Source organism: Anolis sagrei, chromosome 5 (assembly GCF_037176765.1).
Source record: "Anolis sagrei isolate rAnoSag1 chromosome 5, rAnoSag1.mat, whole genome shotgun sequence".
NCBI classification, from domain to species: domain Eukaryota; kingdom Metazoa; phylum Chordata; class Lepidosauria; order Squamata; family Dactyloidae; genus Anolis; species Anolis sagrei.
Window position 1 is genome coordinate 29,046,635 of NC_090025.1, and position 23,862 is coordinate 29,070,496.

General features: G+C 37.8%; 1 protein-coding gene across 4 annotated transcripts in view; it reads left to right on the forward strand.

Moving 5' to 3' along the window:
- Nucleotides 1–3: 3 nt before the first annotated feature.
- The window catches only part of GSTCD (glutathione S-transferase C-terminal domain containing), a 55,476-nt gene continuing 31,617 nt past the window's right edge, over nt 4–23,862 (forward strand). For 3 of the 4 annotated variants that reach the window (XR_010909996.1, XM_067468630.1, XM_067468631.1), the window contains exons 1-5: nt 4–80; nt 4,214–4,630; nt 5,599–6,048; nt 9,194–9,442; nt 10,570–10,663. Coding sequence is in view for 3 of the 4 variants with exons in the window: in XM_067468630.1 (XP_067324731.1) it covers nt 4,220–4,630; nt 5,599–6,048; nt 9,194–9,442; nt 10,570–10,663 (1,204 nt within the window). In the remaining variant the exon portion in view is untranslated. The remainder of the gene's footprint in view (nt 81–4,213; nt 4,631–5,598; nt 6,049–9,193; nt 9,443–10,569; nt 10,664–23,862) is intronic. The other variant, XM_067468632.1, reaches the window with a different exon arrangement.

Here is a 23,862-nt window from a genome sequence, read left to right on the forward strand (position 1 = left end):
TGAGGAGGAGCGCCGGAAGAGGCGGGGCTTGCGGCTTCTGAGGCGGACACTGAGAGGAAGGCGCTGGCTAAGGATCTCCGGTAAGGAGGCTTTGGAGAAATGTCCCATCAAGTCTTTGGCTTTTAAAGCGAGCTTTTGCTTGGAAAAGGATTGTCTTTTTCCCCTCTACACCAGGCCTGGGCCAACTTGGGCCCTCCCTCCAGGTGTTTTGGACTTCAACTCCCACAATTCCTAACACCCTACCGGCTGTTAGGAATTGTGGGAGTTGAAGTCCAAAACACCTGGAGGGAGGGCCCAAGTTGGCCCAGGCCTACTCTACAATTTGCAGTTTGACATCACTTTTCCCTGCCATGGCTCAGTGCTATGAGATCTTGGGAGTTGTAGTTTGGTGAGGCAACAGCACTCTAGCAGAAGACCTTGTAGAACTACAACTCCCAAGATCCCATTGCATTCTATTCTCTCTCTCTCTCTCTCTCTCTCTCTCTATATATATATATATAAATGCTCTGTGCATAATGAGTACCTTAAAAACAAAAGAACCAATGAACGAAATCATACCAAATTTGGCAACAAAATGTCTCACAACACAAGGAGTGGCCATCACTCTAAAAATTATGATTTTGTCATTTGGGAGTTGTAGTTGCTGGGATTTATAGTTCACCTACAATCAACGAGAATTCTGAACTCCCATCATCGATGGAATTGAAGCAAACTTGGCACACAGAACTCCCATGACCAACAGAAAATACTGGAAGGGTTTGGTGGGCATTGACCTTGAGTTTGGGAGTTGTAGTTCACCTACATACAGAGAGCACTGTGGGCTCAAACAATGATGGATCTGGACCAAACTTTGGCACAAGCACTCAATACGCCCAAATATGAACACAGATGGAGTTTGGGGGAAATAGACCTTGACATTTGGGAGTTGTAGCCACTGGGATTCACAGTTCACCTACAATCAAAGAGCATTCTGAACCCCATGAATGATAGAATCGGGATAAACTTCCCACACAGAACCCCCATGACCAACAGAGAATACTTAAGGCCATCCATTCCAACTCCCTTCACCAGGGCAAGAAAACATAATCAAAGTCCTCCTGACCAAGAGCCATCCAGCCATAGGTAGAGATAGATAGATATGATTCACACACAGAGAGATATAGTATCATAGATTTGAAAGGGACCCCTAAAGAAGGACAATGATATGTTGCATGTTCCAGGGTGGGCAAACCAGACACTCTCCACATCAACACTGACAAAGAAACAGCAAGAAATACTGTTTACCCACAAACATAACAACATTACATATATTGGAAACCAGCACTTTCTCATTACTTTATTTTCCAGATCAACACACTGGGCCACAGCAACGCGTGGCAGGGGACAGCTAGTTGAGCAATAATAATAATAATAATAATAATAAACTTTATTTATACCCTGCTACCATCTCTCCAAGGGACTCGGTGCGGCTTACATGAGGCCAAGCCCAACAATACATCAATAAAACAAAAAGCAATAACAAAAACAATCAATACAATACAATTAATATAAATCACATAACCAATAAATAATGATAATAATAATAATAATAATAATAATAATAATAATAATAATACTTTATTTATACCCTGCTACCATCTCCCCAAGGGACTCAGTGCAGCTTACATGAGGCCAAGCCCAACAGTACATCAATAAAACAAAAAGCAATAACAAAAACAATCAATACAATATAATTAATATAAATCACATAACCAATAAATAATGATAATAATAATAATAATACTTTATTTGTACCCTGCTACCATCTCCCCAAGGGACTCGGTGCGGCTTACATGAGGCTGAGCCCAAATGCAACAATACAAGCAATAATAACAGCAATACAAGTAATTAAAATAAACATGGACAATCCAATAATGCAACATTAACAATAAGACCACATGATTAAAAACTATGGGAAGGCCAAATGTAAAATTAAAATTGGAAGTAATGCTGGAACATGGGCGAAAAAGTGATGGGGCATTTGTGGAAAACATACAAGCAGGCCTAAAATGTAAAGTGCTTTGGAGGACAAAGTGCTATGGGATCATTATTCTTGGAAGGCACACAGGAACAGCCACGTCTTCAAGCTCCTCCTAAAGACTGCCAAAGTTGGGGCCTGCCTGATGTCCTTAGGAAGTGAGTTCCAGAGTCGGGGGGCCACCAGTAACATACACGCATTTAAAAACTTATGGCCAGGCCAAATGTAATAGTTTAAAATTTAAAAAATAACACTGGGCATGAACAAGGTAGGATATAACTGGTATAGGGTTTTCAAAGAGAGATGAGGGAATGCAGTCAGTCCTAAATCTGTGGTAAAAGTACATTTTGAGGGCATATTTCTGAGAGTTTTCCTTATTCTGGGAAGACACACTGGAACAACCACGTTTTCAGGCTCCTCCTAAAGACTCCTCCTAAAGACTCCTTGGGAAGTGAGTTCCAGAGTCAGGGGGCCACCACTGAGAAGGCCCTCTCCCTTGTCCCCACCAAACGCGCCTGTGAAGGAAGTGGGAGCGCGAGCAGGGCCTCTCCAGACGATTGAAGAGATTGTGTGGGTTCGTACACAGAAATGCGGTCACTTAGGTAGGCGGGTCCCAAACCATTCAGGGCTTTGTAGGTAAGAACCTGCACCCTGAATTCGGACCGGAAAATGAAAGGCACCCAGTGGAGCTCCTTAAACAGGAGGGTTGACCGCTCTCTGTAAGTTGCGCCAGTTAGTAACCTGACTGCCGCCCATTGTACCAATTGAAATTTCCAATTGAAATTTTCCGAGCAACGAGATCTCCCTTTAAGCGAAAATATATTTAATGGTGAGAAGATACGCAGAAGTTCCGTTGTCAACCTCTTTCTGCATCATTCATTATTTTGATTCTTAGGTTGCTGCCTTTGCCAGAGGAGTTGTGACTTCTTTTAATAATATTTTTTTGTGTAAATGACTTAATTTTTATTTTACGTAATCCACTGTCGAACTTTCAAGAACAGTGCTATTAACAATGAAAGCAATGTAACCAAGGTTTGTCTACACCAGTGGTTCTCAAACTGTGTGTCCCCAGGTGTTTTGGCTTATAACTCCCAGAAATCCCAGCCAGTTTACCAGCTGTTGGATTTCTGGGAGTTGAAGGCCAAAACATCTGGGGACCCACAGGTTGGGAACCACTGGTCTATACTGTAGAATTAATGCACTTGAATTGCCATGGCTCAATGCCATGGAATCCTGGGAGCTGTAGTTTTAGAAAGTCTGTAGCCTTCTCTGCCAAAGAGTGCTGGTGCCTCATCAGACTACAATTACAAGGATTCCATAATATTTTCTGTGGCAGTTAAAGTTGCATTAATTCTACTGTGTATTATGTGTTTTTAAAAAAATCTTCTCACTTCCATAGGGGAAGTGGGAATTGGTACATTTCCTCACAATTTCCAAATAAAAAGCTGAGGCTGCAGATGTGCATGTCAAACGATGTGGTCCCTAGGGTTTAGTAAGTGGAGTCTGTAATTGTACACATCACACAAGATTAAACAGGAGGCAGAAAGATCTAGTCACCAAAATTATGTCGGTATTCTGCAAATCAGGAATGTAATCCCTGTTCCCACTGTATATTGAATAACTTAATGAAATCAGTGGACTACTCAACCATTTAAGTACCATATGCTGAAGAATTTGCATTGGTAGTGTGATGGTAAAAGAGAGACTTTCAAGATGTAAAATTGGGTCTTACTCTGAAAATAATGCATTTTAACCAATTGTTAATTCAAGTTATTTGATTTCCCATGTGAATATTGTTGAATTTTGGATGCAAAGTTTGCTCAAAAACATTGAACTTTTTTAATGGTGTAGGAACTTATTCCTTTGCTGTGTGTGTTAATACGAGAAGGATGATGGATACTATGTTGTTTTGACTGTCTTAAAACAGTGCCATTAAACAGTATTTTCTGCCTTTACTAGCCAATATGAAGGAGGGGTGATGCCAAAAATTGCAGAGAGAAGATTAACTTAATGTAGAGTCCCCATGCCAAGCATATCTTGGTATTGCCCTTTCATTTTAGGCTAGTATAATTCATTTGGTTTGTGAATGAATTGATGTTTCCAATAGGAAAAAGGACTGATTATTTTCATAGTTTAAAATGTATTAAAAATTAAATCATCTACATATATTTTATTAATACCATTTCTTCCTTTAAGAAAAAAATGAAAGCGGTTACTGAAGACCACTTGTATCTGGACTACATTAATCAGACTGGAGATTGTATCTTTCCTCTCCATACCTCTGTATCGTTGTTCCTGTTGTCATACTGTGGCTGCAAAACATTCAGAGTGTTTCTAGTATCTTCAGATGAAACAGCTTCTGATTCTCAGTTTACAGACAAAGTACTACCGAAGGACCTAGATATTTGCTTCATCAAAAAGTGTGAACTCCCTTTGGTGGTCCAGAGTTGCTGTTTGCCTGCTGTTGTTGAGAAGAATGGAAGATTTTGCCGAGCAGGACTTGCTGTGGTACTCAGACACATTATACATAAAACGTACGAGGCAGATCCATCAAAAGAAGATATTCTCGAACTCTTGGGTTTTAAAAAGACCTGTTTGAAAGCTTGTGCTGAAGTGAGTATTTCTATATAGATTTATAGTGATTTGTAATAAACTTCAAACACATTGAATCTTATTAATTGATTTCAAACAGATTGATTATCCCACTATAGAAAAGCAAGCCAGTAACATATCTTGGCCTTCTTTCTTAAATTAATTCAGAAATTACTAACGTGATACAATCCCAGATGTCTAGTATAGATTAAATGGGAAGGAATCACAAAGAATAGTAAATCATGAAATGTAATGCAAATAACATTGAATATGCATTTGATACTGATATAGTTTTATGTCATGTCAGAAGTGACCTGAGAAACTGCATGTTACTTCTAGTGTGGGAGAACTGGCCATCTGCAAGGATGTTGCCCAGGGGCCACCTCCTGTAGGAGGCTTCTCTCGTGTCCCCGCAAGGGAAACTGACAGATGGGAGCTCACCCCATCTCATGGATTTGAATCATTGACCTTCAGGTCAGCAGTTCAGCCGGCCAAAGGATTTAACCCATTACGCCACCATGGCTCCTGATACTGATATGACAATGCTGGAAGAATTGAATAACAAGTTTATTGTTTTAATGTTTAGATTAATCTGTTTTTAATTTCTTGTTTTAATGTTTACATGTAGTTGCATTTTATGATTTAATGTATAGTTTTATGTTACTGTTGCATTATATTGGGTTTTCATGTTTTGTAAGGCATTGAATTTTTCCGTGAATATTTTGGAAATGGTTTTGAATTCCCCCCCCCCCCCCCCCAAGGGGGTAAGAAAAGTGGTATATAAATGAAGTAAATAAATAACTTATCCTTGGGGAAGAGGAATCTCAGTTAGTTGTTCTCAGTATGTTTGAATAGACCTTTCTTTTTGCTACAAAAGCAAAGGGCCGTATTCTGTAACTCTTCATGCTTTTGTTGGAATTCCTTTTGTGGTTTCCGTGAGTATAGATATAAAACTAATCCCTTAACTTAGCGATTATATTCATTTGCAGGTTAGTGAATGGACCAGACTTTGTGAAATCAGCATTCCTTCGGCTGTTGAAAACTTTTTACGAGCCTCTCCTGAGTGTGAGACTATTCCAGATGAGATACTGCAGCTAGAAAAAAAATTGGGAGCGCCTGTAAGGGTTCATAATGATGACAAAATTCGAAGGCAGAAAGTTAAGCAGCAAAAGACCTTTGTCAGGGAATCAAATAATGATGTTTCTTCACAAGATGAAAAGTTAACAGAAGATCTGGAACCCTGTGGAGCAGACCTGGAACTGAGAGTTGCTCTCTCTAAATTAACTCTGCAGAAAACACAAACGGCTACTTCTAGGGAGCCCTCTCACATAAGAAAGATAAAAACGTCAGAACTCCCACAGTTGGAACACGTTTTTGCAGAAGGACTTTATTTCACATTGGCTGATGTTGTTCTCTTTCCTTGCATCCATCATTTCCTGGTAAGAATGATGGTTTTATTTAATATGTGGTCAAGATGATCTAGTAGTTGATGAGTTGTTTCCACTCTCTCTTTATCTGTAAATGATTGTATTCGCTTTTACATGTTTATCTGGGAGTAAAAAAGTATAAAATGAAAATTATTAACTGGAATAAAGCATTTTGGACTTTAGGAGAGCTGATTTCCAAAAAATGAAGGAAACGCTGAGCAGCACTCCGTGGACACAGATACTAAAAGACAAGGGAGCTACGGATGGATGGGAACTTCTCAAGAGTGAAATACTCAAGGCGCAATTGCAAACCGTGCCAACAAAGAGAAAAAATAGGACAAGTGCAAAGAAGCCAGAATGGATGTCCAAAGAACTTCTAACTGTGCTAAGACACAAAAGAGACATGCACAAGAAGTGGAAAAAGGGAGAAATCACCAAAGAAGAATTCAAACAAATGGCCAACACCTGTAGGGAAAAGGTCCGCAAAGCTAAAGCAAAAAACGAGCTCAGACTTGCCAGGGACATTAAAAACAATAAAAAGGGCTTCTATTCTTATGTCAGTAGAAAAAGGAAAAACAAGGAGGCGATAGGACCTCTTCGAGGAGAAGATGGGGCAATGCTGACAGGGGATAGGGAAAAGGCAGAACTACTTAATGCCTTCTTTGCCTCGGTCTTCTCACAAAAAGAGAGTCTTCAACCTCAGCAAGATGGAGTGGATGAGGGATTGGAGGACATCCAACCCCAAATTGGGAAAGAAGTCGTCCAGGAATACCTGGCCGCTCTTAATGAGTTCAAGTCCCCAGGACCAGATCAACTACACCCAAGAGTATTGAAGGAACTAGCGGAAGTCATTTCGGAACCATTGGCAATCATCTTTGAGAGTTCTTGGAGAACGGGAGAAGTTCCAGCAGATTGGAGGAGGGCCAATGTGGTCCCAATCTTCAAGAAGGGAAAAAAGGACGACCCAAACAACTACCGTCCGGTCAGCCTCACGTCGATACCGGGCAAGATTCTGGAAAAGATTGTTAAGGAAGTGGTCTGCAAACACTTAGAAACAAATGCAGTCATCGCTAATAGTCAACATGGATTTATCAAAAACAAGTCATGCCAGACTAATCTGATCTCTTTCTTCGATAGAGCTACAAGCTGGGTAGATGCGGGGAATGCCGTGGATGTAGCGTACCTGGATTTCAGTAAGGCCTTCGACAAGGTCCCCCATGACCTTCTGGCAAGGAAACTAGTCCAATGTGGGCTAGGCAAAACTACGGTGAGGTGGATCTGTAATTGGTTAAGTGGACGAACACAGAGAGTGCTCACTAATGCTTCCTCTTCATCTTGGAAAGAAGTGACGAGCGGAGTGCCGCAGGGTTCCGTCCTGGGCCCGGTCCTGTTCAACATCTTTATTAATGACTTAGATGAAGGGCTAGAAGGCATGATCATCAAGTTTGCAGACGACACCAAATTGGGAGGGATAGCCAATAGTCCAGAGGACAGGAGCAGAATTCAAAACGATCTTGACAGATTAGAGAGATGGGCCAAAACTAACAAAATGAAGTTCAACAGTGACAAATGCAAGATACTCCACTTTGGCAGAAAAAATGAGATGCAAAGATACAGAATGGGGGACGCCTGGCTCGAGAGCAGTACGTGTGAAAAAGATCTTGGAGTCCTCGTGGACAACAAGTTAAACATGAGCCAACAATGTGATGTGGCGGCAAAAAAAGCCAATGGGATTTTGGCCTGCATCAATAGGAGCATAGTGTCTAGATCTAAGGAAGTAATGCTACCCCTCTATTCTGCTTTGGTTAGACCACATCTGGAATATTGTGTCCAATTCTGGGCACCACAATTCAAGAGAGATATTGACAAGCTGGAAAGTGTCCAGAGGAGGGCGACTAAAATGATCAAGGGTCTGGAGAACAAGCCCTATGAGGAGCGGCTTAGGGAACTGGGCATGTTTAGCCTGAAGAAGAGAAGGCTGAGAGGAGATATGATAGCCATGTATAAATATGTGAGAGGAAGCCACAGGGAGGAGGGAGCTAGCTTGTTTTCTGCTTCCTTGGAGACTAGGACACGGAACAATGGCTTCAAACTACAAGAAAGGAGATTCCATCTGAACATTAGGAAGAACTTCCTGACTGTGAGAGCCGTCCAGCAGTGGAACTCTCTGTCCCGGAGTGTGGTGGAGGCTCCTTCTTTGGAAGCTTTTAAACAGAGGCTGGATGGCCATCTGTCAGGGGTGATTTGAATGCAATATTCCTGCTTCTTGGCAGGGGGTTGGACTGGATGGCCCATGAGGTCTCTTCCAACTCTTTGATTCTATGATTCTATGTGGACAACAACTTAAACATGATCTGAAGAACTTGTTGTCCTTGTGGACAACAAGTTAAACATGAGTCAACAATATGATGCAGTGGCTTAAAAAGCCAGTGGGATTTTGGCCTGCATAAATAGGAGTATAGTGTCTAGAAGTCATGCTACCCCTCTATTCTGCCTTGGTCAGAACACAACTGGAATACTGTGTCCAATTCTGGGCACCACAATTTAAGAGATATGTTGATAGGCTGGAATGTGTCCAGAGGAGGGCAGCTAAAATGATCAAGGGTCTGGAGAAGAACCCCTATGAAGAGCGGCTTAAAAAGCTGGGCATGTTTAGCCTGCAGAAGAGAAGACTGAGAGGAGACATGATGGCCATGTATAAAATATATGAGGGGAAGTCATGCAGGGAGGAAGCAATCTTGTTTTCTGCTGCCCTGGAGACAAGGATGTAGAACGATGGCTTCAAACCATGGGAATGGAGATTCCACCTGAACATTAGGAGGAACTTCTTAACTGTGAGAGCTGTTCAGCAGTGGAATAAATTAATGTTACTATCTTTTTAAAGAAGTTGAAAAATGTCAGTTTCTTATTACATTTAAGAGTTGTAGGCATTAAGATAGGAATGTGTTGGGTGGTTCATTTTGTGTTTTGGTTTCCCAAGATGCACAAATTATTCAGTGCATAAGAATGTTTATCAAGAAATTCTGCTTCTATCAGGACGCTTCCACCAGGTAGCAAATGCAGGAAGACAAATCAGACATGGTTATTTCAGGCTTTTTGTGCTTCAAAATTATTTATAATTTACTATTTTAAAGCAGTTTTTTTAATTCTCCTGAAGGCTTTTAGCAAGAACAACCAAGTTAGCATCTCACAATTGCCTTTGATATCCAGTTGGTACCAGAGAGTTCAGGAAGTACCTGGAATAAAACGAGCTGCTACCAAGTGCAATATGCAAATATGTCAGTATGAGGGATCATTATCAGCTGAACATCTGCAAAGTATCTGCACAGTCCCTGATAAGACAGAAGAAGAGCATGAAGATGTTCATTTTATAGGTGGTCCAAGGCCAACCATGACAAAGTTAATGGTAAGTTAAATATATTTTTTACTTTGTTTAGTATGATGCACATTTTTAAAAAGAGCACACCAATGGATATTTTAGTCACTTTAGACAGGAAAAGCTGAAAGTATGTGTGATTTTGGAGCCTCAATTCCAAAAACGGAGTCATTTTGGGGGGGGGGGGGAGATACAGAACATATTCCATATACCAGTCTGCTCACCCATAAGAAATCATGATAACAATACTGAAGAAACAAGAGCTGCTGTGGTTTATCAAATTCAGTTTGACAATTGGAGCCTCACACAACTCCAGGCACAGGCCAAGACACTAAGAAAAGTTTTCTGGACAGTATTTTTTACTGCCACATTTATCAGGTCCTGAACACTTTTTTATTTATGAGTTCATTAATGAGTGAAAGGATGGGGCATACAAAACTTCCCAATTCAGATATCTTCAGTAGCAGAAGTTAATATTGAAAAAGTAAAGAGGTCTTCATTTGCTGGCAGAAGGAGAGCAGACAGAAGCCAACTTGGCTTCCCAAAGTAACGGCTTGCACAGTCTTCAAACCTTCCCGCAGTGTTGATGGGACGGACTCATTGACAAAATAAGATCTTTCAGGTGGTTGTGATCCAAGCCATAGAGTGCTTTATAGGTCACATACATTTTACAGTGTGCCTGGAAACAGCTGATTAATTTATTTTATTACAAGTAATCAAACATTTGCATGGTAGTTCGTTCAACAGCTGGCTAGTATTCTAAATGTGACGAAGATACAGCTTCTTGTTTGAAGCACAGGTGCTTGAACTATGTGGTTTACATTTAGAGGATTTCTGACTCTTGTTACTTGGTAAGCTACGTTCACTCTTAACAGCCAGTTCACTGAAATCTATATAGTCTCAGCTCTAAGCCACTTTAGATCATCAGATAATCTTGGCTTGTATAAAAGATGTTTATTGTGAAATATTGAGACAAGAATCTTGCCACAAGGTACTTCTGTAGTTCACTAGTGTTTTACATAACTGTCTTTTACATTGGAGTATTTTTACCATGTTCAAAAACTATATAGCATTCAGTGGTTTGCAGTATGCAGATAAGTAACCCTTAGATGTTGCTAACTGATATAACCACTGGTCTCTCTCCTCTTAAATTATAGGAAAATGGCATTAAAGTACAGTTTTCCCCACATCCATGTCCCAGCTGGGTCTTAGACTGGGACAGTCTGCCAATTGCTGTCAATCCAGGAAAGGGTAGGTATTTTTTTCTTTTTCTATCTCTGTAAACATGCATACTTTACTTTTCTTTAGCTACAAAATATTGTTGTTGTTGTTGTTGCTGTTGTTTTTAAATGCTTAAAATACAAGGGTAATACTGCTGAAACATCTTAACGTCTCAGAGCCCATATCTACTGGTTTCAGATATCTGGGATAAAATGGGATAGCTGTTATGCCCCATATTTGTTTGCTATAGTTGAAAATGGAGAGTGCTATACCAAAAAGCAGTTTGCTATTGTGTTCTCGATGTACAATTCATTTATTTTAACAAGAATTCTAGATGTTTTTTAATTTTTCATGTTACTTCATTAACTTACAACCTGTTCAAGAGTTACAGAATCTTTATTGTTTTTCATATACAGACAGTCACCAAGTTATGGACAAGATAGGTTCTTTAGATTTGTTCTTAAGCTGATTTTGTATGCAAGGCAGAACAGGCACATTTTTAAAGTGTAACTTCAGTCATATTTAGCTTTGGGTAGCATAGGGAAGGAGTAATACTCTGTGATGTTTGTTTCTCTGTGCCCCTGTTCAGAAGATTTCACCTCACTTTCTGTCCCTGTGATCATTTTAAAAAATGGCTTGTTGTGGAAGCAAGGATTATTGATTATTGATAAAGCTCCAGTGGAAACCCCTTTCCCCCATGATAACTCTTTCAGGGGTGAATTTCCCTCCCTTCCTAGGAATAGATTTCTCACACTTCCTGTTGTCTCAGCCCTATTTGTAACTATTACTCATTTGTAAGTCGGATATTTGTAACAGGGACTGCCTGTAATTTGACAAGCTTTTAAAATCTGTTTGAACGAAAGAATGTTCAATACACTAGAGGGCAGCAAAAGTTATTTGTCTGACTGCTGGTCTACAAGATGGAAAGCAGTAGAAGCAATTTCAGAAGGAAAAGCTTTATACATCTGGCTCTCTGTCATTCTTGGTAGTGTGTTCAGCAAGTGACTGGCAACTTCTGATCAGTTTAATCTATAGGAATATTTTATATACATATATTCTGAAGTGACCAGCTGACTAATGCGGACGCCATGAATTTCATAGGGTTTCCTTAGGCAAGGAATATCCAGAGGAGATTTTGCCAGTTCCTCCCACTGAAATATAACTTGCAGCATGTGATATTCATGGGTGGTTTCCCATCCAAGTACCAACTAGGGCTGATGGAGCTTAGCTTCCAAGATCAGACTGTGCCTACATGTAAAACATGCCATTTTGTTTTCAGGTTAATTAAGAAAGTCTTTAAAATCCTCTTTGGGTTCCTTTTCTAATTAAGGAAATGGCATACACACAGAAAAGTCATGGAGTGGGGTATTGGAATGAAATTCAGTTTACTGTTGCTTATACCAACCAAGATAAAAAGTGATATGGTGCCTCTTTGGGGTATATATGTGGGAATTGTCTCATCTCTTGTTGAATTTGTACTTTTATTAACCTGTATGATTTTTTAAAGCAGTTTAAGTATTTTTAAGGAAGGTTGTACCAGCTCCCTTCTGATGTTGGAACAACCATTGTTAGTATTTGGATGGGAGACCACCAGTGAATACCAGGTGCTTCATGTTAATTTCAGTGGAAGGAACTGGCAAAACTACCTCTGAGTATTCCTTCTCTAAGTAAATCCCATGAAATTCATGGAATCACTATAAGTCCTGCACCTGCGACATGGAATTTCATTAATTGCTGACATGTTTGGAACCTTTGTTCTTTACTTCGCCAAAGGACTTTAGCTCTAGGGGAATAAAGCTAAACATTTTCCATCTATTGTTCAATGATTCCAAAATCTCACTGCTATTTGCTGCTCATGAGCATGCACACTTTATAGATGTTCACTTTTTGTTGTGTTTTTGGAATTATATTGGATGGATTGTATTTATCTTTCTGTTTTGCAATGTTAAGGCCCTGAAAATAAGTAATCTAACTGGTCAAATTGTTATATGTTCAGATATACGTAATGTGTATCATAATTTGGCCTGTGTGTTTGTATACAAAAATAATAAACATTTATTCTAAGTTAAAATATTGAATGTTTATCTTCTTGATGATGTTTGGCTTAACATTCAAACAATGTCTTTCCTTAGAACAAACAATGTTAACTTGACCAGCTACATTGTTGCCAAAATTAAAGGAAGGCCATGACAGAATAGTCAGCTGGTTTGGTGCAACTTAGTCTTGCAATTACCAGGTGGCAAATACATAGAATACTGGTGATCAGTGAAAGTCTTATGTGATTGGGGAGGCCATGTACAAAAGATCAGCAATACTTGTTTTTCTGATTGTACGAGAAAATCTTTGTTGATCGTTAGTAAAAAAAAAAAAAAAAAAAAAAAAAAAGGTAAAGGTTTCCCCTGACATTAAGTCTTGTCGTGTCCAACTCTGAGGGATGGTGCTCATCTCAATTTCTAAACCGAAGATCTAGCGTTGTCCGTAGACACCTCCAAGGTCATGTAGTCAGCATGACTGCATGCAGGCCATTACCATCCCGCAGAAGCTATACCTATTGATCTTCTTACATTTGCATGTTTTTGAACTGCTAGGTTGGCAGAAGCTGAGGCTAACAGTGGGAACTCCCCCCCCCCCACCGGATTTGAAACACCAATGTTTTGGTCAGCGGTTTAACCTGCTGTACCGCCTTGATTGTTAGTAGGCACCAGTAATACTAATCTCTGATTGAATAGATAGATAGATACTGCATTTAAGCAACAAGATACCAGGTTTTGTCCTTAGCAAAGATGGTCCAACCCACCACTGCAAGAAGTAGCTAATAACCATGAAAAAAATAAATCCCAAAAGCAACAACAACAATATATGTTAATATTACACCCAGCATTAATGATCAAATTTGAATAGATACCATAAAAATCCAGTTAATAAGAGTATGACAACAAGAAGCAATTCATTTAAATTAAGACAAACTACAATTAGGTATATTTAAAGAAGATTTTTAGTCAGTTAAAGCTATTCTCATTTATGCTGATTTTGTGATCCATTGCAATAAAATTCAAGGATGTTTTTGTTCTTGAATAATATATAGAAGAGAAGAGATAAAGGAAATCTCATTGGTCAGACAAGTTTTAGACATCCTTATTAAGAAGTGCAGATTAATCTTCTAAACTGGATCCAATCTGATCAAACTTTTATCTTGTTTCTTTCTTCAATTTCCATCAAGTCACATTCTGCATGTTTATAGATTTTAGAATTTATATTGGCAGGTTCTGCATAAGCAACTTTGCTTTAACAAAACACCAAATGTATTTCATTATGTAGAGTTCTTAATCTGTTCAAAATGGCTTTTTGATACTTAAAAGATTTTCACGGTTCTAATTAAAGGTCAAACTACTGTGCATATGCATCGTTTGGGCGGTGATGGCTTTAATTACTGCATAGTTAAAGAGCTCTTGCCCAGATGATTTGGAACAGCTTCTGAAGAATTCTTCAAGAGTATACACCACACATCCAATTTCTGGTTTCTTTCAGGAGTTACGTTTCAAAATTATTCAGGAGCAAAACTAAATGCAAAATTGAGATGGTCACTTTAAAACAGATTTTTTAAAAAATGTTCAAAATAATTTCCTGAAATTCAAGAGAAATTATCTGAGCAAATAAAGAAATTAAATATTTCTTATTGCAACCAGTAATATAGATGTAAATATAATTTAAGCTCAAAACTTGTTGTTTACTAATTTTGTGTTTATTTTGGATTATATGACTTTAGAGAATATAAATAGGTTGGAGGAAGGTTCTGCTTATTTTGACCATGAAAATAAGGTATAAGGATATGGGCAAAACTGATGAAATTTTGTAAAATGGAGAGGACAAAACATCGGAAGGGTTTTTATTTGGCACAGAACAGAGATTACCATGGAGAATCCGAATCAATGGAGAATGGAGAATCAGAATAAATTATAACTCTAAATGCCAATACACCTGATTTCATGTGGATCAAAATACATTGAAAGTAGCAGATCCTGTAGGATCTTCTCTCACACCAGAAGCGACTTGCAGTTTCTCAAATCGCTCCTGACACGATAAAAAAGAAGATCCTGTATGACCTTAGAATCTAAGAAGAATCAGCCCTGATTAGTACTTCAGTGGGAAACCACCAACAAATACCAGGTGCTATAGGCTTTATTTCAGGGGAAGGAACTGTCAGAATCACCTCCGTGTACTCATTTCTGAGGGAAAATCCCATGAAATATATGGGATTGCCCTAAATTGACAGGCAACTTGGAGACAGATACACACACAAAGTTACAGAATCTCCTTTTTTGTATGGACTATTGCTTGTAACCTTAGTATATATGTTTTGTAATACATTTCCAGAGCCCTAATAGGATTTCTAATAGAACGAGTTCCCATTGTTGTTCATATTGACTGTTGTGATTGACAAAGTAGAGGACAGGTCTGTGTGCGTGTTTTGCTATTATGCACAAAGCAGAGGGATGGAACTGCAATTGAGTCATCCTGCAGTGAAAGCAGATGGTTCTACGATCTAAGTGCAGATTTCAGATTATAATTATATGGTCAAATTCTGTAGAACTCTGAATAATTTTCAGGGGAGACAGGTGTTGATCTAAAATGAACCATAATTCAATTTAGTGAAAGGGGTCTAATTACTTCCAGAGTTTTTGGTCTTCTCAAGTGAACATGCAGGAAATCAAAAGTTCTGTAGGATGATTAAAAGTGCTGTAGTACCTTTAATTACGTCCTTTTAAAGAACATTCTTGAGGATGTTCTGACACTTGCATGCTTGATTTCCAGTTACACCTGCACCTCAGTCTCTACAATTCCAGTAGCCTATGGGGGGCATTTAGAGAGTCATCCCTTTTTTGAGAATATTATTGGAGGAATTGCTATGAAAATGTGAATGTGAGTAGTAAACCCATACAATAAATTAAGGATAGAATTTAAAGATTAAAGATTGAAAAGAGAGATGTCATAAGGAAAATGCAACTAGAATTCAAACATGAACTTGGGTCAAATGTAAGAGAAAAGTAATACAAGATTGCATTTTCTTAATTTTTAGACAACTACATATATATTTTTGTGTAAGAAATAAAATGTAACTCACTCAAAAGCATGTTTCTTATATATTTACCTGCAATATAATATTTATATATAATATTTACCTAAAATATATTGCCTTCTCTAGGAATAATAAACGTATTTACTGTTAGCTTATTTAGTTTTCTCATGCCAGTCTTTAGATTTAGTTGTGTTTTTTATTTTTCATGTACTTCCTGAAAACATTACAGTGATTCAGAAAGCTCCTTTATACTCACAGATTTGGATATGTCACTAAATTCCTACACCGTAAACTAATTTGCCTCTAGAAGTAAGTTACATGCAGTGAATTAGTTAAGGCTAGATATATGTTGGTGCATGTCCAAATGATTAATATCTCAGATTTCACTGAAGCTGATACTAGAGTATGTGCATATTATAGACAAAGACCATCCAGAGCAAAGTTTTGAAACAGATGATGACATGGCTTTGATATGGGACAGAGTTTCATGACATAGTACCTGACAGATAACCAAAACAAAGACCTTACTGTAAATCCAGTATCCCTTATTGGCAAGGAAATATTTTAGATAGGAAATGATAGAGAGGGAAAGTAAAGTTTGCTTTCTGTCATTAAATTATACTTTAATTATAAAACTATACAAACCTAACAAGATAACTTTATTTTTTCCATCAGGACACATCCATATTGAACTAACTAGTGTGGTTAAAAATGGTATAGGATATGCTAATCTTAAAGTAGCTTTTCATAATGAATTACCTAAGAAAAAAATTAATCCATCGGATTTGTGGGATTTTCATGCATCATTTCCTTTGATCCTTTCCTTTGATTTCTTAAAACTTCTTTATATTTAAACTCAGAATAATGCATAAGGTATTTCTCTGACCCTTGGAAGAGATTTGTTGGAGAATTCATTGAAACCTAATGCATGCAGCTGATCATCCTTCTTGTCTTCAGTTCTTTAATGGTACTCAGAAATTGTTTGTGGTGTTCCTCAAAAAGGAACCTTCTCTGAAGATCTTTATGAATAAGCTCAATGATATGGAAGCAGCCCTTCTTCAACTATCTGGGCCTCAAGGCACTTACAAATATATATATTACTTTGTTTAAATATTTAGCATTATATCCTGTTTTTTAATCAAAGTCCTTGGAGAAACTTACACCATTTATAGAATACAGAGAAAATATAAAGAAATAAACAAAATCACCCCCACAATAGAGTATGTGCTAGACATGACATCCTTTCCTACAAGCCTCTTGTTGGTCCAGTGTTTTGAGGAAGATTAAATAAATGTTGGATGTTGTCTTCACCTTCCTGCTTCCTTTTTGAATGCAGGTAGCCTGGAAATATAGTGAAGTTGTGGTGGTAATAAAATTAATTCATTAATGCTTCAGTCTACATCCGATAATTCTTCAGTGTATATAAAACTGGGACTAGAAGTCAGATTGTAAATGATGCTTAATCTAATATTGTCTAAGGTAACACTGTTAGAAACATAATTCTTCATCACGAATATCTTCAGGAAGGAGATTCAAAGACATAGCCATGTTAGTCTAGATCATTATGCAAAAGGATCTTATAGTACTTTCGATGCAGCTGCTGAAGTAGACTTAAGTCTACAAAATCTTAAACTAGCAACTCCTTTCTCTCAGTCTCAATGATTCTACAAGATCTCATTCAGGAAGGGAGTAAGAGAGAGGGGACAGCATATTCGTCTGTGTTAGTTTTCTGAACTTAACTGTGTTTAGGATACAAGGGATTAACATTCCAATTTATTTTTTCAGTGAAACTGGACCTTTTGTATAGTCCTCTAAAAAGGGTAGCTTCAAAAACCTTCATTCTGTTCATCTTCAAGAGGCCAATGTTTGATTTATCTGAACTCATTCCATATTCCTGTAACCGTGTTTATTTTAGAGTCTGCCAAATTTCTCGTGTTGCTATTTTTATATTTTAATCAGTATTGTGGTCTAGGCCCCTCAAAAAGTATATCCAAGGTCACATTTTTGTTTCCCTTTTGTTTCTTTTGACACCATTTCAACAGATTTGATTTGTTTCAAAGAGAACGTTACTGTAGAACCTGGTTCTTATCTTGTTTTAATGGACAGGACATAAAATGCATTTCCAGGTTTATCTGACAAAAGATAGGACCCTTTGGAAGTTGTCTGCTTTGGAAGTTTGGACAGCAATAACAAAAGTTGTTGTACAAATATTCCTTGACAAACAATGAAGGGGCCTAGTTACTGTGCATATTTTTGATTGACAGTGTTATTATTTTTTTCAAACTGGATTTTTGTGATTCTGCCATGTTTAGTTTTACTCTATTTGTATAGGGCAGTGATAGAAATTATGCACCACTTTATATCTAGAAAGCCTGTCAAAGAAACTTGCATGTCAGTAAAGAAAAGACCATCCTTGCCCTTGGGTTGATTATCTAAAAGACATCACAAAATGGAAAATAGGATGCCAAAGGGAAAGGGACAACTCAGTTGCAGGTGCTTAATGTAACAAAACTACTCAACCTATTATAATGGTTCTGGATAGTTGCTGGAATAAAACCAAAGCCCACTGGAGTGAGCTTTTCTGAAGAAGCTGGTGGTAGCCTTGTCCTCTTTTTTCTGCATCTTGGAAAAATGATTTAACATGATCAAAGTATTTTGCTGAATGAATATTCACTCAACTAAAATTCTTATATTCTGCATTTTAACAGTGGCAGAAACGAAAAGGCAGAATGAGATAATGGTGTAAACTAGGTAACATAATTACATAAACAACTGCATAAACTTTCTGTTATTGCTAAGACCTGAATAAACCCTGATATTACTGATTCTTTTTAACTCTTCAGTTATTGGATTGCAACTTCTCTCAGTTTTAGCCAGTATACCTAGTCTTAAAAGATAATGGGAGACAGGATTCAAAGGACCATAAGTTGTCTGTTTGCACTTTTATTCAGTACCATTGTGCCATTGTATGAGAGTTATCCAGAAAGTAAGGTTACAAGATTTTTTTAAAAATACAAAGAATGGATATATTTTAATAAAACTTACATGGATTATAGCATAGGTATCACATTTTTCCACATAATCACCATTCAGTTCAATACATTTTGTCATCCTTGGGACGCGTTTTTGATGCCTGGGTCATAGAAGTTTCCCTTTGCTTTTTTCGGGACTGTGAAAGGGATGGCTTAAACATCACAACCAAATGAACAACAACTCTTGTGTTGCATGAGCGATGTGCAGATGTGCATTGTCATGAAGGAGATAGACTCCCACCATCAGCATCCTATGACATTTGTTTTGAATGGTTCTGCGAAGGTTCTTCATGGTCTCACAATATATTCCGTACCTATTTTGTCACATGTTGTCTTGACATTACGTTCTCTCCATAACTGAAACGATTTTGTGATGAATAGCAGCGGTGTTCATGCCCATAGAATTTAGTTAGCATATTACAGCACGAATTTCGCACTTGGAAGGAAACAGAATAAGGACACACCTCTAATCTTCACCACAACGCCAGTTGATGAGCTACTGACGACTAGCACTGCTCGTTCGCTCCTACAGGCTTCCCGCTACACTGCAGTGATACCAACTTACCCCATGAAAATCAGAACTATGTGCCTTGTAAACTTTCCAGAAAACCCTCATAGTTTGCAGTGGGAAAATTATTCAAACTGCTTTTCTTAAATTATCATAGTGTTTTCTTATGAATAAATTAAGTTACATAAGAATTTAGTAACGTTCAGAGATTAATACCAAAAATTTTAAACCCATATTATCATGACAGAATCCTTTTCAAACTTGATCTGACCTAAAACTACTTCATTCCTGGTTTTGTGACAGGAAAGGCCATCTGTACCAGAGAGACATCTTATGCACATTTTTCACACTAATTCTTCCATGCTTATTTTGGTCTCTGCCTTAGCTATGACCTTTTGATATATGTTCAGTTGGATTGAAATAACAAGAATTTGTGTATGTATATTACAAAGTAAGCATACCTGATACTTAAAATAAGCATGTTTCTTTATACAGCAGTTTCCTTTAAATTATTTTGTAAAAACGAGGATTACATTCCATTCCTCGTCCACCTCTAGTATTTTATTCCAATAGTTAGTTTACATCTCTCACTATTAATTTTTATATTTGACTCTCCTTAATGCAGTTTTTTTCTGCTCGGAGTATATAAATGATAAGATTTAATTGCAAATAATTAAACAGATGGAAAGAAATCCAACCCCGGTCATAATTTGTCAAAGTGTACGAATACAGTTGCCATGCAAAAAGACAATACATCCACCACTTTGTCTTAAACAATAAGTAGTTCTTTCTGTTGGTGATCTCATAAAGTATTATATAATAGAGCAAACTGTATTTTGGCAATTAATTTACATTCATTAAGTTCTACACAATGAAATACATTATCTTTTTATCTGCTTCCATATCTCATTAAAGCTCTACCTGGATTATCTCCATAACACTACATGCTGTTGTAAGAGTTATGTTGAGATTAAGGTATCTCTGATCATTTGAGACCTCCTCTGCCATAAGAGAAGAAGAGCAAAGGAGAAAAAGAATTAACAGTAGGAAAAATACATAGTATAGCAGAAAAATAGCTAGAATATAAATTAAGAGCTGGGTCTGGGGAGCAATTGAAGAAGCATGGAATCTCTTAGCTTTTCCTCTTCTTGCTTTTCCTTCATTCTGGTTTTCTCCTGGTCCCCCAGATGTGGCAGGACAATACTGTCTGCTTCATTCCAGCTCTTTTATCTAGTAGCAAACTTCAGTAAAGATTTAAATATGGCATGTGGTTCAATGAGCCAGTCAAAGAAGGGAACCTTTCAACTGAAAAATTAAAATCACTTGGTCCATTGTGTAAAGATTAGACAACTTTTCTTTATTGATATTCTGTGCTAACCAATCTCAAAAGCAAGTGTCATAATTCGATTGTTACTCCTTCAGATGTCATAATTTAATAGTCATTCCTTCATTTTAGTTTTTTGTGTGTAAGCAAAAATTTATACCACAGTGCTTTAAGGTAGCAACTATATCTGTCAGTCATTCTTGGTATCTAAAAATACCCATCTGTTTTTCCAAATGAGATCTAACAACTTGGGAAGCAGATTTTAGTTTGGACATTGGCAATGGGAAATAAGTTAAAACCCATTTCTGCTAGTGTGGTCACAGTGTGGATTGGCACTTGACATGAATAGTTGTACAGAAATCTGATGAAACGGGGGACTGAGTCAGTGGGAACAACAGTGTCTCATCTAAGAAGTCCTACAATGCCTTCAGAATTTTTTTTAAAAAAAAATAAGGATACGGTTTTGATTTTATTTTGGATGTTGGGAATGTTTATTAAATATGTCACGTATTGAAAAAGTTCCAAAATATTCAGTTTCTTTGTATTCATCTTATTTTAGTACCTAAAAGAACAGATTGTACTGTTCCATCTCAATTCTGTCAATTAAATTTAGCAATGCTGTGCATTACAGACTAAGAGATTAGTGTTTTGAAAATTAACTAGAAACAGATTAAGTCTCAAAAAATGACATGGTTCAGACACAACTCAAAGGATTGATATTGCATGTGTGTTATTCAAAGCATATTTTGTATATTATCCCTGAAAGTTAGTTTTGTTTTGTTTTGATTTTTGCTAATTGTGAGATATAAAGTCAGGAATGACTATTATTAACCATTTTTTCCATTCAGTGAAAGTTTTTACATATACTTAACAAATCGGTTTAGGAGTTGGACAAATTAAGAGTCATTATTTAAACATTCAGAGAAATAGGGCAAACCACTTTAACACACCTCTCCTGAAAAACTCACTACATATCTTCAGAGAGAAATAACAAGTGCCAAACAAAAATGCTTGGCATAATCCCAGCTGTCTGTCTTAGCCCAAATACAGATATTTCACAATGATTCAGGAGAGCTGGACTTCAGGAGAAGTAGCTGCATAATTTACAAGAAATTACATATGTATTCATAAAAGCTCAGGAGGTGCCAGGAGCAGTGTTGTCTATTCTACTGCTCATCAACTTTTGAATTGCTTCTGGAAAATGTCCACTAGTGGTAAAAACAATTATGTTAAAATCATTCTACACTGTTGTCATGAGGGCAAGAATTATTATCTTGGTACTATTTTGTTTCTTTTGCATAAAAAACACAACAATCACATATGCCCCATTCCTTGCATTCTGATTTTTCCATATCTATGGAGATATAAGGGTAGGTCCAAGCATCTAAAACAATTCAGAACTTACTTAGGCGATCCCTCGTAGTCTGAGGATGATGGTCTTCCAAGTTCGGGTGGGTGGGTTCGTAGGTGGCTGTGGAGCCCTATTCTTGACCTGCATCTTCTCCCGCAGTGAGGGCATTGGTTTACAGGTGGAAGGCGGTCCTGGTCAGGGTTGGCTTGACGCTCCTTCCTCTTGGCACATTTCTCTCTTTCACCCTCCATTCGTGCCTCTTCAAATTCTGCAGCACTGCTGGTCACAGCTGACCTCCAGCTGGAGCGCTCAAGGGCCAGGACTTCCCAGTTCTCAGTGTCTATGCCAGAGTTTTTAAGGTTGGCTTTGAGCCCATCTTTAAATCTCTTTTCATGTCCACCAACATTCCGTTTTCTGTTCTTGAGTTCGGAGTAGAGCAACTGCTTTGGGAGATGGTGGTCAGGCATCCGGACAACGTGGCCGGTCCAGCGGAGTTGATGGGGGAGGAGCATTGCTTCGATACTGGTGGTCTTTACTTTATTGACGTTTGTCTTCCCAAGAGATTTGCAGGATTTTTCGGAGGCAGCGCTGATGTAATCGTTCCAGGAGTTGCATGTGACGCCTGTAGACAGTCCACGTTTCACAGGCATATAGCAGAGTTGGGAGGACAGTAGCTTTATAGACAATTCAGAACATCCTCAACATGAATAAACAGAACAAATAAAAACTGAAGAGGAAATTGGAGCCACTGAACATAGTTTGGGCTGGAACTAAACTACATTTACTGAATATGACAGGCTTTTGTGAAAAGCAAAACAGTGTCCAATTGAGATGAATTAGTTGAGCCAAATCATAGAAGACCACTATTACAATATCCAGAATGTGTTACTTTCAGTAGAGGCAATGAACGAGGAAAATCTCTTAGCTAGGTATATTCATAGCTAAGAGTTATAAGCTGTTTGAAGTTACAAGCTGTTTAGAGCTTTAAATGTCATAATCAATATCTTGAACTCAGGAATACAGGTAGGCAGTGGAATTGTTTTAAAACAGATATGGTTTCTTTATGTTTCAGATAGTAATTCACTTGTCCTAAAGAACAACATTGTACAAAGCACATGGCAGTAATCAAAAGGGCATGTTATCAGGCTTGTGCATTGCTGATGAGTTGAAATGAAACTAGACACTTGATAATCAGATGGCAAAGATGTATCAAGCACTCTTAAACTGTGTACCTGTTGTATCAGAAGGGAAGTGTTTAGAATATGTTACTTTCCTAAATTCCAGAGCTGAACACTGTCGTTCTACAAAACCTCCATCAATTTTAGGCATATTGGTCCACAACCAATCCATTTTAGTATCTGCATAGTGTCTGTTGAGTGAACTCATAGAGACATTAAACAAAACCGAGAACACATAGAATAACATTCTATGATGCCCCAGTTTAATAGCCATGGGGCTGAGCAATTATCCATTAACACACACTCCTGCTTGTGAGAATAGAAGCTTTGTTAGTAAAGTATTTCTACCCCACCGTGAAGGGCCAATCTAGTTGGATGCCATACTTAATGTCATCCAAATACTCAGAGAAATTCAGAACATTCAATCTCCTCCCCATCTTTATCTCATAACCAATAATCTGTTATAGCTCCAAATGAGCATGAAATGGGTCCTTTCATAAAATAGACATGTAAACCAAACACTTTTGCCCTTGAAAGCAATATTTGCAATTGGGTGGTAGTTTTTACAGACCTCCATGTTCAGGGGGACCTTGTTTAGTTGAAGCCACATTCCCCACATTTTTCAAATTAGTAAGTACAACCTTGTGACACTGTAAAGCATTTATCTCTGGAACCATACAGCTACTCCACCACTGCTAGATATTATCATTCTAAATGACAAAGTGTTGAATGTATATATAAGTAGATGTACTGATTCAT